The 16,688-nt window shown below is 36.9% G+C and overlaps 1 protein-coding gene across 4 annotated transcripts in view; it reads left to right on the plus strand.

The window, feature by feature from the left end:
- EPC1 (enhancer of polycomb 1) overlaps positions 1–15,608 on the plus strand; it is a 95,479-nt gene extending 79,871 nt beyond the window's left edge. For 2 of the 4 annotated variants that reach the window (XM_012783561.2, XM_012783558.3), the window contains exons 10-15: positions 1,251–1,603; positions 10,336–10,454; positions 10,535–10,603; positions 11,764–11,905; positions 12,016–12,379; positions 14,239–15,608. In XM_012783561.2, coding sequence (XP_012639015.1) covers positions 1,251–1,603; positions 10,336–10,454; positions 10,535–10,603; positions 11,764–11,905; positions 12,016–12,379; positions 14,239–14,311 — 1,120 coding nt within the window. In that variant the 3' untranslated portion in view covers positions 14,312–15,608. The remainder of the gene's footprint in view (positions 1–1,250; positions 1,604–10,335; positions 10,455–10,534; positions 10,604–11,763; positions 11,906–12,015; positions 12,380–14,238) is intronic. The other 2 variants (XM_012783567.2, XM_012783559.2) reach the window with 1 other exon arrangement.
- The last annotated feature ends 1,080 nt before the right edge of the window (positions 15,609–16,688 follow it).

The following is a 16,688-nucleotide window of genomic DNA, read 5'->3' on the forward strand; positions in this document are numbered from 1 at the left end:
TCTGAGAACTAAAATACGTTTTATTTATTCATTATGATGTCATTATGTTGACATCAGTAGTAGTAAAAATTCACATTGGCTATACTTTATTACTAGCGTTCATCATTGTTAGCATGTTAAGATGGAGTCATTTGTAAAGTTTATATAAATAGCATAAAAATATATCCTATAACCAGGCACTCACACCTATAATCCCCTTAACTTAGGAGACTGAGATGGTAGAATCACTTGAGGCCAGGAGTGTAAAACCCCGTCTCCGCAAAATTATTTAAAAAGTAGCTGGATTTGCCAGGTATTTTATATTATATCAGCTACTGTATTAACTAATAAAATAGCTTGCCTGCAGTCCAAGCTACTCAGGATGCTGAGGCAGGAGGATTGCTTGAGCCCAGGAATTTGAGGCTTCAGTGACCTGTGATCATGCTACTGTACTCTAGCCTGGGCAACAGAGCGAGACCCTGTCCCTTCATGGGAAATCAATCAATCAATCTCCCTCTAGAGTAATAGATCTCAAATATTTTGTCTACAAGAAATTTTAATGGTATGTAATATCACATGTCTTCTACTGCTTTTTTCCTTCATTCCCCCTCCCACCAAAAAAGAATGTAGTTTTTGCTTAAATATGAAACAAATATGTCAGCAAAATTTTATAAAATGTTTGTTTTGGTGCTTTGAAATGGAAGTGAAACTCTTTGGTTGAAAATAATTTGAAAAAAGAACCTTTATTAGCAAGTGAGATTTTAGCCTGTAAGAGCCAAATACTGGCTGGGCGCGGTGGCTCACACCTGTCACCCTAGCACTCTGGGAGGCAGAGGTGGGCTGATTGCTCGAGGTCAGGAGTTCGAAACCAGCCTGAGCAAGAGCGAGACCCCCATCTCTACTATAAATAGAAAGAAATTAATTGGCCAACTAATATATATAGAAAAAATTAGCCAGGCGGCATGGTGGCACATGCCTGTAGTCCCAGCTACTTCGGAAGCTGAGGCAGGAGGATCGCTTGAGCCCAGAAGTTTGAGGTTGCTGTGAGCTAGGCTGACGCCACAGCACTCACTCTAGCCTGGGCAACAAAGCGAGACTCTGTCTCCCAAAATAAAAAAAAAGAGCCAAATACTGAAGTAATCAACTTTGTAGCTTTTAAATATTCAGTATGAGTTGGCTTTTTGGGAGTTGGGAAAAAGAAAGAAAAACCTTTTTTATATAATCTTTGAATAGCTATTTTAAATATATGTTTCACATTTTATTTTTAATAGGGTCTTACTGGACAGAGCTCATTCAGACTATAACAGCATGTTTCGCCATCTGGATTTGGACATACTTTCCTCACCACAGCATTCTCCAGTCAATCAGTTTGCCAATACCTCAGAAACAAATACCTCGGACAAAACCTTCTCTAAAGACCTCAGTCAGATACTAGTCAATATAAAATCACGTAGATGGCGGCATTTTAGGCCTCGGACACCATCCCTACATGACAGTGACAATGATGAACTCTCCTGTAGAAAATTACATAGGAGTATAAATCGAACAGGAACAGCACAACCTGGGACCCAGACATGCAGTACCTCTACGCAAAGTAAAAGTAGCAGTGGCTCAGCACACTTTGGTATGTTTATTGTTATGATGTACATTCCTGTAGAAATGTCTAGTTAATCCACTGACTTTTTTTTTTTTTTTCTTTTTGGAGCCCTGGTCCCAACCTTTTTGGCACCAAGGACCAGTTTCATGGAAGACAGTATTTCCATGGACCCAGGGGTCAAGGTGTGGGGTCGGTGGGGCAGAGCTCAGGCTGTGATTTTACGCAGCCTGTTTCCTAACCGGCCGCAGCTTGGGTTGGGGTCTGCAGGATTTATGGCTAAAAAAGTCCTTTTCTGTCAAAACAGTTTTTAAAAAAGACCTAAGTCTAAGTATTTATTTCAATCCTGTTGCTGTAGGCACTTGTGTGTATGTGTCTGCATTTAAACATACCCATGGCCGGGCGCGGTGGCTCACGCCTGTAATCCTAGGTCTCTGGGAGGCCGAGGCAGGCGGATTGCTCGAGGTCAGGAGTTCGAAACCAGCCTGAGCAAGAGCGAGACCCTGTCTCTACTATAAAATAGAAAGAAATTAATTGGCCAACTAATATATACACAAAAAAAAAAAATTAGCCGGGCATGGTGGCAAATGCCTGTAGTCCCAGCTACTCGGGAGGCTGAGACAGGAGGATTGCTTGAGCCAGGAGTTTGAGGTTGCTATGAGCTAGGCTGACGCCATGGCAGTCACTCTAGCCTGGGCAACAAAGCGAGACTCTGTCTCAAAAAAAATAAAAAAAAAAAATAAAATAAAAATAAACATACCCACATACAAAAGTCGTTTATTACCATTTATTTCTTGACTGCAGTCTGTGAACCACAATATTCATTATATTTTCAAATAATATGAAAAGAAAATGGGCCCTAAATTGTTAATTGTTTTATGGTTGAACACTTCTCTAGTCTTTTACCTAGTCAGCTTAAATGTAGAGACCAGCAAATAAGTAGATTTGCTTAACCTTATGTGTTAACACAATAATTCAGAATAATTTATGAGAGAAACCAATTTTTCAGAGAATAATATTTAAGTTAAAGGGTTGTTTTAATATTTTCGGATATATTTTCAGATAATATCTTTCTTATAGCTACAATGTGAAATATGTATAAAATGAATGCTGTCTCTTTAAAATATTCCTGTAATCTTAGCTTTCTGTTTTAAAGCATAAGTCTGTATTATGTGAAGCATATAGATTATAGAAACTCACTGTTATGTTACTACAGATTTTTGTAAAGATAAAATTTTAATTTAGATTTTGAAAGGACTATAAAGATATTTACTCTGTTTCCCTAATGACCTGGTAGGCTACAGCTAAACTGCCTTAGAAATATGAAAAATTTCTCTTTTTCTTAAAGATCTCCAGAAAAAATGTTCCATAAACTAATTTATTTGGTGATTTAAAAAAGATACAGTTGACCCATAAACAACCTGGAGATTAGGGGAACCAACCCCCCTCACACAGTCAAAAATCCAGGTATAACTTCTGACTCCCCAAAAACTTAACTGCTAATTACCTACTGTTGGCTGTAAGTAAGTAAACCTTACTTACCTGTATCATGGTCAGTTAACACATATTTTATATATTATATGTATTGTATACTATAGTTTTACAATAAAGTAAGCTAGAGAAAAGAAAACATTAGTAAGGAAATTTAAGGAAGAGCAGATGTTTACTATTCATTAAGTGGAAGTGGATCATCATAAAGGTGTTCATGTTGAGCAGGCCAATAAGGAAGAGAAGGGGTTGGCACTGCCATCTCAGGGTGGCAGGGCAGAAGAGAAGCCACGTATGTGTAAGTGGACCCACACAATTCAAACCCCGTTGTTCAAGGGTCACCTGTACTTCTATGAAATGTAAGTCTTTCGGTTCATGAGAAAAATAATCATACCTCAGAAATCAAGTAGAAGACAATCAGTTATTCTGAGGCCTAAGATGTTATTTATAAATCCCATTAATTTTTAGGGTCTTTATCACCAAAAGCCAGTTCTTCTCTTATCCTCTTAAAAGTCACAATAATGAAATTTTCAATGAAGAACGATTTACATATAGTGCTAGTATAGAGATTTTAACAGTGTAAACTTACAGTAGTTTTTTTCCCTGTTAATTAAGCTTTCTAAGCTGTATAAAATTTTTGAGACTTTTCAAAGAAAATAGACATGTTTCATCAATCCTAATCTGCTCTACCCCTTAAAATAGAAAAGTTGAAGTATATAACTTCAACTTCCTAAGGATTTTATAATGGTCTTTTTTATGTAAACTGTCTTGCTGTACTACTTAAGTAGGCATATCCACATCAATTGTAAAACCCATTTGATTTGTGTTTGCCAAAGAACATTTAAAAGGTGAGCATTGTCCGGGCGTGGTGGCTCACACCTGTCATCCTAGCATTCTGGGAGGCAGAGGCAGGCTGATTGCTCGAGGCCAGGAGTTCGAAACCAGCCTGAGCAAGAGCGAGACTCCTACTATAAATAGAAAGAAATTAATTGGCCAACTAATATATATAGAAAAAATGAGCCAGGCATGGTGGCACATGCCTGTAGTCCCAGCTACTTCGGAAGCTGAGGCAGGAGGATCCCTTGAGCCCAGGAGTTTGAGGTTGCTGTGAGCTAGGCTGATGCCACAGCACTCACTCTAGCCCGGGCAACAGAGTGAGACCCTGTCAATAAAATAAAATAAAATAAAATAAAATAAAATAAAATAAAATAATAAAATAAAATAAAATAAAATAAAATAAAATAAAATAAAAATAAATAAAATAAAATAAAATAAAATAATAAAATAAAAGCATTACCAAAAGTTTAGCTGAAAAAAGGTCTTTAGTAACCTTGTAGTTTTTCTTACCAATCATTTCCTCCCCCCTATATATAGATACTCTTCTTTTTTAAAAAAAAGGAGGGGGGGTATCTTTTTTTCTCTCTGTAGTGCTTGTTTTTAGTTTCTCAAATTTTGCTAGATCTTCCTATATACTTAGTGAATAGATGCTTACAGACTAATAGGGTAACACTATTTATTCTTTCATATTTGTGAATATTCCAAATACCTAAAGCTTTTTTCTCTTTATGCTCTGTAAAGTATATTACAGTGCAGTCGTATCATATGCACAATTAACTAGGTGAATTCAACTATAGGCCCCTGAAGGAAAAAAAAAATTAGTAGTTGAAATGTTGTACAGACTTCTAAATACAATTCTACTGAAAGAATATATTCTCCAGAATGAGCCTAGAATGGGGAAAGTGAATCTGTTCTTCCTTTTGCAGCATCACTGCCTGCATTGCCACTTTATTCATAGCTTAAGCATTTAACCTCATTCAGTATAATTGTAGTTTTAAAGATAACTTTTTTTTTAATACAGCATGGCTCCCAAATATAAACCAAACTATTTCATCTGTTACTTACCCAAAGAAACTCTGATTTAGTCTGATACCAGAGAAAAACTGGCTGTGTTGGGCTTATTGAAAGAGTCTTTACCAGGGTGTTCTCTAAAGGAATTTCCGAGGCTTAATTTTGACTATACAGGTCAAATATCCTTTATCTGAAACTCTTGAGACCACAAGTGTTTCAGATTTGGATTTTTCCAGATTTTGGAATATTTGCACATGCATAATGAGATATCTTGGGAATAAGACCCATGCAGTAATTTTGTGCATGAAACAAAATGTTCATTGCATTTTGATGGTGACCCATCCACATGAGGTCAGGTATGGAATTTTCCACTTATGGCATCATATGTCAATGCTCAAATTGTTCAGAATTTTGGAGCTCTTCAGATTTTGGATTTTCAGTTAGGGATGGTCAACTTGTACTGGTTAAGTTCAACTTAGAACTTAACCTTTGTGTGTGCTATAAGTCAGTTTCCTGCTACTTAATAAGCCAAATTATGTGGGTTATAATTTAGCCATTTTTTATTCTTCAATTGTTATAAATATTAATATTTACTTACAGTGTGACATAGTGATACCCTCTGGGCTGATTTTTCCTTTTCTAAATAATTATAAGGGCCTCTTTATTCTCATTTTTAAATAGAAAATTATAAATGATGATAACAGAAGTCCATTTATAAAGTGCATGATCTTTAACACACTAACTTTTCTAGTTATTTTTTACTTCCCAGTCTTGGACATTGTTGTGCAGAGTTGGAACCAAATGGGTAGCCTTATTAGTTTTGTGGTGTTGAGTGGTTAGTCCTTTGGGCACTGTGCAGCAAAATAAATAACACAATGTTAAGGATCTTGGCAAGACTTAATGTACTTTAATTCAGAATTTCTAAGGCTAGGTTTTTGGTACTTAAGGATAAATTATTTATTTTTAATAATCTTTAGTTAATGTGTTATTTGTACAGTTTCCAAATACAGTTTTCTAGTATTTTTTTAATTCACAAAAACATCTTTAAAAATTTAGTATTCAGGAAAGTAATCCTGTACATCTCAAGGCCCAAGCGTCGGCAGGAAGGATGGGGAGATCAGTGCCCCCTCCCTGACCTTCTGTTCATAAATTAAACATACACATGCAGAAAGAAACCCGAAAAAAAATGTAGTGTTTATTCAGTTTGGGTTTATGGGATATCAAATATCAGAATTAATATCTTTCATAATTACAAAAGACTCACATGAGAGTCCATATGTAATTTAGAAAGACTGAAAACAGAAAGTGGTTTGTTTTTAAGTTACAATTTTATATTCAGGATTTGAATTCCCAGTGAAATTTTATCAGCATTGTAAGTCATTTTCCTAAGCTCTCAGAATCTGCAACAAAGATTTAGTTCATCTTCATAAGTGAATAGGAGATATGTGGCTATGTAGATATGTTCTAATTCTTTTGTTGCCCAGGCTAGAGTGAGTGCTGTGGCGTCACCCTAGCTCACAGCAACCTCAAACTCCTGGGCTCAAGCAATCCTCCTGCCTCGGCCTCCCGAGTAGCTAGGACTACAAGCATGTGCCACCATGCCCGGCTAATTTTTTCTATATATATTAGTTGGCCAATTAATTTCTTTCTATTTATAGTAGAGACGGGGGTGTCGCTCTTGCTCAGGCTGGTTTAAATATAAACCTACAGGTTCCTGTTTTGCTCATGAAAGCATACTAAGATTACTCAGTCCCCAGCACCATAATGTTCTTCACATATTTGAAATCCTCTCATCCTTCCCCAGTCCCAGTTCCCATTTAAACATTCTTAGTTTTTAATCATATCCCACACATAATTCTTCTCTACGTAGAATTGTAAGTTACTCTACATATGAGTTTTTTTTAAGCACTTGATTCATACTATTGGTACATAAAATGTTCGATTATTTCTTGTAAATAATATTAAATCCAAAAGAGTTTTTGGCTATTTCTTTTTTAATTTAAAATCTCATTGATTTGGGTTTTTTATTCTTTCTACTACTACTAATCTGTTTGACCTTAGACAGAAAAAGAAGTTTTTTCATCTTCAGTGTTAAAGATTGGAGGAGGGTAGCCGGGCATGGTGGCACATGCCTGTAGTCCCAGCTACTCGGGAGGCTAAGGCAGGAGGATTGGTTGAGCCCGGGAGTTTGAGGTTGCTGTGAGTTAGGCTGATGCCACGGCACTCACTCTAGCCTGGGCAACAAAGTGAGACTCTGTCTCAAAAAAAAAAAAAAACGGAGGAGGGAATCACCAAGCTCCCTCCTAACCTCAACATTTTTTGATACTATGAAATGATTCTTATTCTAGATTTGGTCATATTTCAACAATAACCATCTTGACCCTCTCCGTGCGAATTACAAACTTGACTACCGTTAACTGGAGGTAGACATACCTCAGAACTTTATACCTTGATATCTCAATCCATTCATGGAGATTTAGGGAGGTGAGGTGTGGTCATTTTTGTCTTATTTTCCTTTAGCAGTTGGTTAGACTTTTGAGTTATAATGGTATCATGACCTAGGGGCTTCTCAGGATAAACACCCGAAGGCTTTTCTGAATAAATAACATGTAAAATCCAGTCCAGATTGTATTTGCACAAATTTACTGCCTCACCTTTGTCCAAGCTTTCCTATTTATTCACACTGCCTTCTTTTGGATTGCAGTTTCATTTCTCAGAAGAAATATAAAGTCTTTGCATCTCATAGCTGAAAAGGACCTTAATGATCACCTGATTTAATCTCTTTCACATCTTAGGTGAAGATACTGAGTCTCAAAAGATTGAATAACTTGCCCAAGAATACTCAGCTAGGTATGATAGAGCTGAGGACTAAAACTCAAGGTCACTTGGCCCCTAGACCTGTGGTTTTATTACCAGCTGTTCCTTCCAGGTTGTTGCTCTTGTGTGTTTCTTCCTTATCGTTGTTGCTCTCGTGTGTTTCTTCCTTATCGTTTACCAAAAATACCCAGGAAAAGCCTCATAACTGAACTCCAATAGAGTATAGCAGTATCTAGGAAATAGGCTAGCATAGTAATCTAAAATGTTGAGTAGTTAAGTGATCTAAAATATTGGTTGCATTTTTATTTCTAAATCTATTAATATATTAAGAAGAAGTTAAAAAAATTGAAATTCACAAGACCCTCAGAGACCCAGGATTAAGATGGTAATTTAAATAGAGCAAAAATATTTGGAACTTTATTCAAATTTATTTCTAATTGCACATCAGTAAAGTTCTACAAAAGAATACTTTCATTTCATATAAATGGAGTTTTGTATATAGGTATTCAGTGAATGCTACTTGTTTTTCTTACATGTGATGACCTTCCAAAAATGGGGAGTTTTTTTCTTTAATTTACTGAGCATTTCCTACTGGAAAAATCAAGGATTAGGCAACACACTCAAATTAGGAAATTAAAGTGTAAATCCCAAAACATATTGACAAAAGTATCTAGTAAGTTAAGGTTTAAACAGTTGCTTTTTGTGATTTTTTTAAACATAAGGATAAATACTATGTTAATTATGAACATTCTTTCAGGGCAGCAGTGACTTTTGTCAATTTTCTTCAAATTTTGATGCAAATTTCTGTTAAATGGAAGTGGTCATATTAACAGGAAGTTACTTTTATGTCAATATTTAGGAATCATACTATTATCTATAAAAGGCTTCTCTAGGTTGGGTGCGGTGGCTCACGCCTATTGTCCTAGCACTCCAGGAGGCCGAGGCGGGCGGATTGCTCAAGTTTAGGAATTTGAAACCAGCCTAAGCAAGAGTGAGACCCCGTCTCTACTATAAATAGAAAGAAATTAATTGGCCAACTAATATATATATAGAAAAAATTAGCCAGGCATGGTGGCGCATGCCTGTAGTCCCAGCTACTTGGGAGGCTGAGGCAGGAGGATCGCTTGAGCCCAGGAGTTTGAGGTTGCTGTGAGCTAGGCTGACGCCACGGCACTCACTCTAGCCTGGGCAACAAAGGGAGACTGTCTCAAAAAAAAAAAAAAGAAAGAAAAAGACTTCTCTATAGATTATGTGAATTACAAACATAGTAGGAAAAGAAACCTGTCAAAGGACAGATACCAGCTAAACAGATCTGTAACATACACACAAAATAAGAAAATCAATACTACAATCTTTCCAACAAGAAATTACTTTTTTGCCCTTGTAGCCCAAGAACTTAGTTCAGCTCAAGTATAAGAGCCTGTGTAGATACTAATAACTTAATGAGGTTTTCCTGAATGAATATTATTTTATAATTTTCTAGTTCATCAAAATATAAAGTTTGATGAAGTGATACTATAAATTATCAAACTGCAGTTAACAACAAATTAGGCGACAGTATTTTGAAAACATTAAACTTTTAGATTGAGGAAATTTGCATGACTTATAGACTCCCTAGGACCCAGGGATGCATGATAACCCTTTTTTTGTTTTAAAATAATTCTTACTCAAACATCATAGGCTTCTTAAAGCCTTTGAGATCAAAGGTACTGTGATTGTATGTGCTTTTTTTCCTCCTTTTTTTAATTGGCTAAAAAGAGGGGGAAAAGAAAAAGGTTTCCTTTTAAAAACTGCACACACTTTTTTGGGGGGGTAATAAATGAACATTTTTTTGTTTGTTTTTTTTAGAACTGAGCTCTCCATAGACAAACATAAGTAGCATAACACAGTGTCTTTCCTCAGACATCATTCTGTACAGTAAACCAACACAAACAGCTCCGTTCTTATTGACTGGATTTTTTCCAGGTGGGTTAATTGGGTGGGGAAAATTAATTAACCTTAACATTGGAGCCTCTTTTCTTCTGTTAAACTTAAAGGATGGATTATTTTTTTTTAAAGGTAATAAAACAACAATTGTAATCTTTCATATAGAGGAAATTTTTGTAATGACTAAAATTAGAAAATATATAGAACAATTAGTATATAAACACAGAACTATCAGGAACCACCTGAATGCTTTGGGAAGGTAATATGGATAAAATAGACACCAAATAATAATTAGCGAATTTCTTCTCAAGCTCAGCACAAAATTGAATTCCAACTCTGGATTAAAAAAACTGATATTACCTTCGTATACTATCTAGCACAAGTGTCACAGCTTTACAAAAATAAACTTGGGAATTGGTATCGAAACTTGGGAAGTGAGCAGTTCTCTTTCCTATGTTTAATTCAGGAAATTTAATTTTCTTTTTTTTAAATTAAAGTCACTCTTGTTAAATGTGGTAACAGAAATGCTGAAATTTTCATTTGAAAGTGATGTTTAGCATGATCTTGAACCTTTGTCAAATGCTTTAATTCTCCACAATTTTTAATGCTGAATTTGTTTAAATAATGTAAGATATATATGACATTTGTGCACTTTATAAAGTGTTTCCTTATTTTATGTTCAGCATTTACAGCCGAACAATACCAGCAACATCAACAGCAACTGGCACTAATGCAGAAACAGCAGCTTGCACAAATTCAGCAACAGCAAGCAAATAGCAATTCCTCCACCAACACTTCACAGGTGAGGGATTTGTCTGTCTTATGATTATCCCTCATTGTTTCCCACCAGAGTTCATCTCTAATTACCAACTGTTGTCATAGAACCTTGCATCTAACCAGCAGAAAAGTGGCTTTCGCCTGAATATACAGGGTTTAGAAAGAACATTACAGGTGAGTATGGAAGCTGTTGCCTCTGCTCCCTATTTTAAAAAGTAAAAGTAAAAAACATAGTTGAATGAGATGGAGATGCCATCTTCAAGTATGACTTATAATCTGTTAATGTACCTCTTTCATATATAGCCCCACCCAGCTCCTTATCTTCGGCGCTTCAATTATTATTATTAAGATTGTTTTTTAATTATACTAAATATCTTCTTTTACTATTGAAAGAGATCCCTTTTAAGCCTTAAAGCATGATAAATGTTTTCCGTTTAAAACGTTTAGGGCCTAAAGGCTGAGATTTGAGTCTCTAAACATCTGGCAGGAAAAACTCATTTTTAAAAATTTAAGAGGCCTCTCACTTTTAGGGTTAAATTATGATGTGATATTCTGTTACTTCCATTTCTGAGGGAATGGTTATCTTACTATCCCAAAGGTGCCCTTGGTTTGTGTGTATATGTATGTGTAAGTTAGGTGAAAGTTTACGCATTTATTTATTCATTATATGTGTTTGGAAATCACTGAACTGAAATGCTTTACTAGCATATTTCTTGTCCAACATTTTGTGTTGGAGGTTTGCTGTTTTCACATTATAGAAGGCTTATTTTGGTAATTGACTAGTACGTATCAGATAGTCACACATTAAGGTCAAAACATATAACTTTTGAGTTAGAAGACTACTTTTGATTCCTCAAATTTATGACTGTCAGAGATGAAGAGGCCGGGCGTGGTGGCGCACGCCTGTAATCCTAGCACTCTGGGAGGCCAAGGCAGGCGGATTGCTTGAGGTCAGGAGTTCGAAACCAGCCTGAGCAAGAGCGAGACCCCGTCTCTACTATAAATAGAGAGAAATTAATTGGCCAACTAATATCTATAGAAAAAATCAGCCGGGCATGGTGGCGCATGCCTGTAGTCCCAGCTACTTTGGAGGCTGAGACAGGAGGATTGCTTGAGCCCAGGAGTTTGAGGTTGCTGTGAGCTAGGCTGACGCCACGGCACTCACTCTAGCCAGGGCAACAAAGCGAGACTCTGTCTCAAAAAAAAAAAGAAGAGATGTCAGTAATTTGCCATTTTCATTTGTATTCAAGCTGATTTTGGTATGCCAGTTTAGCTTTAATATTCATTTAAGACTAAGTGATACTGATTAGATTCCCATTGTATTTTATTTTTAGGGTTTTGTTTCTAAGACTCTGGATTCTGCTAGTGCTCAGTTTGCTGCTTCTGCTTTGGTAACATCAGAACAACTGATGGGATTCAAGATGAAGGATGATGTGGTGCTTGGAATTGGGGTGAATGGCGTCCTTCCAGCCTCAGGTACAGAGAGAGTGTTTAAATTGTTTTGATTATGTTTATAATGTTTATAATCTGTAATACAAACAGCAAAGTTGCACATTGTTGAGATGTTTCTTTCTTTTTCTCTCTAGGAGTATACAAGGGCTTACACCTCAGTAGCACTACACCAACAGCACTTGCACATACAAGTCCCTCGACAGCAGGCTCGACTCTGTTACAGCCTTCAAACATTACACAGACTTCAAGTTCCCACAGTGCGCTGAGTCATCAAGTAGCTGCTGCCAATTCTGCAACAACTCAGGTTCTGATTGGGAACAACATTCGATTAACTGTACCTTCGTCAGTTGCCACTGTAAACTCTATCACCCCAATAAGTGCACGACACATACCTAGGACTTTGAGTGCTGTTCCGTCGTCTGCCTTAAAGCTGGCTGCCGCGGCAAACTGTCAAGTTTCCAAGGTTCCACCTTCATCCTCTGTAGATTCAGTTCCAAGGTGAGTAGATACTTTAAGCCTAAACTATCTGAAAAATATGAGATCTAACTTAAATCCTCTGGCATTGTTCTTTACCTATTTCTTTGTGTTTCCTGTTATACATTAAAATGTATAGATGAGCATCGATTACTTATTTAAGAACTAAACAAATGTTATAATTTAATATTCGTTGAGCATTTGAACTAAATGGTATAGTAAATATTGCCTATATGATTTGGGACATTCCTTCCTTACTATAACAATGGCTTATAATGCTCTTATTTTTCTTATACCTTTGGATATAAGAAATTCTCTTTAGAATATTTCTTTTATGATTTTTTTGCACAGCTTCTCATGTAAACAGTTAGAATTGATTGGACACCCTCCCCAATCACTAGTATGCTAAGCTATTCTTAATAATGTAAAGACTTAAAGAATTCATGCCAGGTCAACTTTTAATCAAACCATTATTTTCTATGCTAACTTGCCCTTTTGGGTTTTAATAGATGGTTTAGAATTTTTGCTCAGGCTCTATTATGTTTTAATAATATTTAAAACATAATGGTAATTATGTTTACATAATGGTAATTACCATTACATAACGGTAATTAAAATCCTGCTGTGAACAAGGAACTAAGGGGAAAACACAAAGAGAAAGACAGGTGTTTTCAGTTTAGTTGGAAGACAAGCATAAAAGTATGAAAAGCTAAATAATGTTAACTATAAGTAATAGGTGTAAATTGTTCTAGAGGGTATCACAAAGCATTATATGCTTGTCAAATTCATTGTATGGTTGATGGCTATAATTTCAGTATAAAGAGACATCTTTTTGCACTAAGGGGATTCAGGGAATGTTCTAACAAAATAAGATCAGATTCAATCTGGGGTAGTTGCTTAGACAAAGAGAAGGGGAAGAAAGAGTGTTTCGGGTAGGTAGAATGTGCTAAGTGAAGGAACAAAGTTGGATAAATTTAAGTGTTTGGAAGTTAAAAGGTAAACTGGTTTTTCTGTAGGTTTGGGAAGCTTAATAATTGAAATGGGAATGGCAGAAGATGGCCAGACTGTGGAGGACCTTGAATGCCAGACTGATAGACTTCCTCCGTCAGGAGGAAGAGAAAGAGCAGGGTTTTTGTAGCAGCAGGTTGTAGCCTTTAGCTTCCAAAGCCATGCTCTGGACTTAAGTCATAGTCATTGTCTGCTCAGTACCCAGCCATTCCTATTAGTTTTCTGGGTCTGGTCATGGCTAATCAATCAGCCATAGTTCTGACATGTATGTGATATGATTCTACTGCTATACAATTGTATAACTGTGGAACATTTGCAGTGTGTGGAACTTGTATATCATTTATTCCTTTGTTTTTAAAGATGAGGAAACTGGGAGATCTAGAGAAGTTAACGGACTTCTCCAAAGACACTCAGCAGTCTAGGTGATAGAATAGCTAAAACCCTAGTGTTCTGATTACTAGCTAAGCAGCTGTCCTACTCAACCCTGAATATTTAGAACCCTGACTTAAAGTCTTGATATGAACTTCAGTCATATGTGTTCCTTTTTTAAAACCCTTAAAAGGTTTAATAGAAGTGGAAGTTAAAACTACAGTTACTAAAACTTGCGAATTCTTTGTGTTTTCAACATCTAGGTTGCTTGGGTGCCGCTATAGTTGGTAACATACATAACCATGGAATTTATAGTCAGCATTAGCCTGATTTCTGAGCATATATTCCTGATACATAAAAGTTGATATGAAGGTTCATATTTCTCTACTTGCTGTCTTATTCCCAAAGACTCAAATTTCTTCCTGTTATAAAAAAACAATCAAAATTTTTATTGGGAAGATAGTCTTCATCATAGATAAGTAATTGATTGACCTTTATTTCAACAGGGAAAATCATGAATCAGAAAAGCCAGCACTGAACAACATAGCAGACAATACAGTAGCGATGGAGGTGACGTAGCTTCCTCAGGAGTGGAACTGCAGCCTGGGGACTTGATTAGGTGCTATGCATCAGTAGCATTTTGAATGCAAGGGATGACGGAATGCAGCACATGCGTTTCTGTGGCAGCTGTGGGGACTTGACAGCAGTGCTCATCTCTCATGCTTCAATTTTTCTTTTCTTACTGTTAATAGGAAAAAATCAACATCTGTAAATTAAGAATACAGCAATTATCTGTACAGTACTGCATATTTGTAATACCCTTGTATATATGTTACTTGAATACAGAAATGTTCATTTGTGATGCTTTGCACTTGGGGGTGGGAGGGTGGGAGGGAAATAAATTGCAACAAAGAGTGTGAGATGTGAGATTGTATAGAGATGAAGTGTCATCACATCATGTGCATGGTGCGGAACCTGCTGTTTTATCTATTTATTGTGCCGTGTTTACAGTTTTTTGTACACTGTACCTTCATTGGTTCCTGTGCTGTAGTAAATGTGTTAGGTAGCTGTGGACTCCTTGGTATTTTGTAAATGGTATAACATAACTTGGTTCCCCTCTGGGTCCTTGAGTTTTCTGTGTATCATGTGAAAAAAAAATGGTGACATACATACAGAATTTTACAAAAAAAAAAAAAGGCATCAGTTTTTTTAAAAACGGGGAATGTACTGTTAAATGGGGATCTTCCTGGTCTGCTGTCTTAGGACAAGTAACAAGCTAAAAATGAAGTCTCTTGAATCTTCCCATCCCCAGCCTGCCCACAAAGCTGTGGGCAGTTTCTGGTACTTAAAGCACTAATGTTATGTTGCTGCTCCACAAACAGCCCAGTAATCCCATTTCCTTCCACACCAAAAAGTGTTAAATCAAGTATGCAAATGGAGTCCTTACAACTGGAGTTTATGTTGTCTTGCCCTTTTTTTAGCACAAAAAAATTGTACTTTTTTATTGTCAAATTGTTTGGAAGACTTCATTCTTTACTTGTTCTTACAAAAGGATATGAGGGAGAAGAATGCAGTAATTGCTATACGTGTATCATCATTCCAGTTTCTAGAAACAGCCAGCGTTTTTCCTTTTAAGATTCTCCAGAAGGCTGCAAGGCCAGAGCCACAAATACCGGGTGCCTTCCTCTGGGAATGTCTGACCTCTCTTCTGTGAAGAGAACGGCACTGACAGACACTGCTAGGGCTTTGTCGGTGCCGAAGTCTGAATGCCCAGTCCAATGGCATACATTATCCTTAAGGTTTTTAATCCCACCTGGAAAAATTGTGATAGAATTCTCACAAAATAAACCCAGGGCATTACATGTTGACAAACTAATGTGTAGTGGTCTTTTGCTTTTATTTTCTACCCAAGAACTTTTGTGTGACTTTAATTACAATCATTCAGTAGAGGGGGGGGGGTGGAAGTGGGGAAGTGATGACTTTTAGTTCATTTTTTTTCAAAAGTTGTTTATTGAATGACTATAGGCCTGGGACTGTTTTCGGTCCTACAACAGTGAGAAAAATCCCTGCCCTCCTGGAGTTCATTAATCTCATTAGGGGAGAAAAACTACATTTTAAAATGTATAATGATAAGTATTAGGAAGAAAAGTAAAGCAAGGAAGGGAAAGGCATTCCAGTGTGGGCTAGAGGTTGAAGTTTTGAGTACTGTGGTCAGGCAAGGGCTCACAGGCAGTTACATTTGATCAGAGAGATGTGGCGTCAAGAAAAAGTAAGAGAAGGAAAGTACAGACACCTGAGGTGGGAACATGCTCCAGCCAGTCTGCCAAGGGACTGGTTCGAAACTCTCAGGACTTTGGCTTTTCCCTCTGCTGAGAAAGGAGTTTGGAGCAGAGGACTGGTGTGATCCGAGGAGGCTTGAGTAGACTGCAGTGGGAGCTCAGTTAGGCTATTGCAGTAATCCAAGTGAGAGAGGATAGTGGCAAAGACAGTAGTCAGAGGTGGTTGGATTCTGTTTATATTTTAAAGGCACCCATTAAAATTTGCTTACTGAATATAAACATAAGGGACAACAGGAAAGGGAAGAGTTAAGGATGAAATCAAAGTATTTGGCCTGAGCACTGACCAGTTGGAAAGCACTGTGGGAGGAGTGCTTAAGATCAGAAGTTCAGGTTGGGACTGTTTTGAGAGATACATTAGACATCCAAACAGAGCCATCAAGCAGTCAGCTGCATATAAAAGTCTGGAATTTAGAGGAGGGGTTTGAGCTGGAGTTTCAGAACCTGAGGGTCATCTTCATAGATGAAGCTTAAAGCCATGAATCTGGATGAGATCACCAAGAGAGTGGGATCAAATCTGTGCAATACAGCTGTCCGTGACCACGGGGTGTTTTTTTTTTTTTTTTTTTTTTTTTTTTTTTTAGTTGTTAGGGGTTGGTATTTTGGTGTTGCATGGACCT

This window comes from Microcebus murinus, chromosome 25 (assembly GCF_040939455.1).
Source record: "Microcebus murinus isolate Inina chromosome 25, M.murinus_Inina_mat1.0, whole genome shotgun sequence".
Lineage (NCBI taxonomy): Eukaryota > Metazoa > Chordata > Mammalia > Primates > Cheirogaleidae > Microcebus > Microcebus murinus.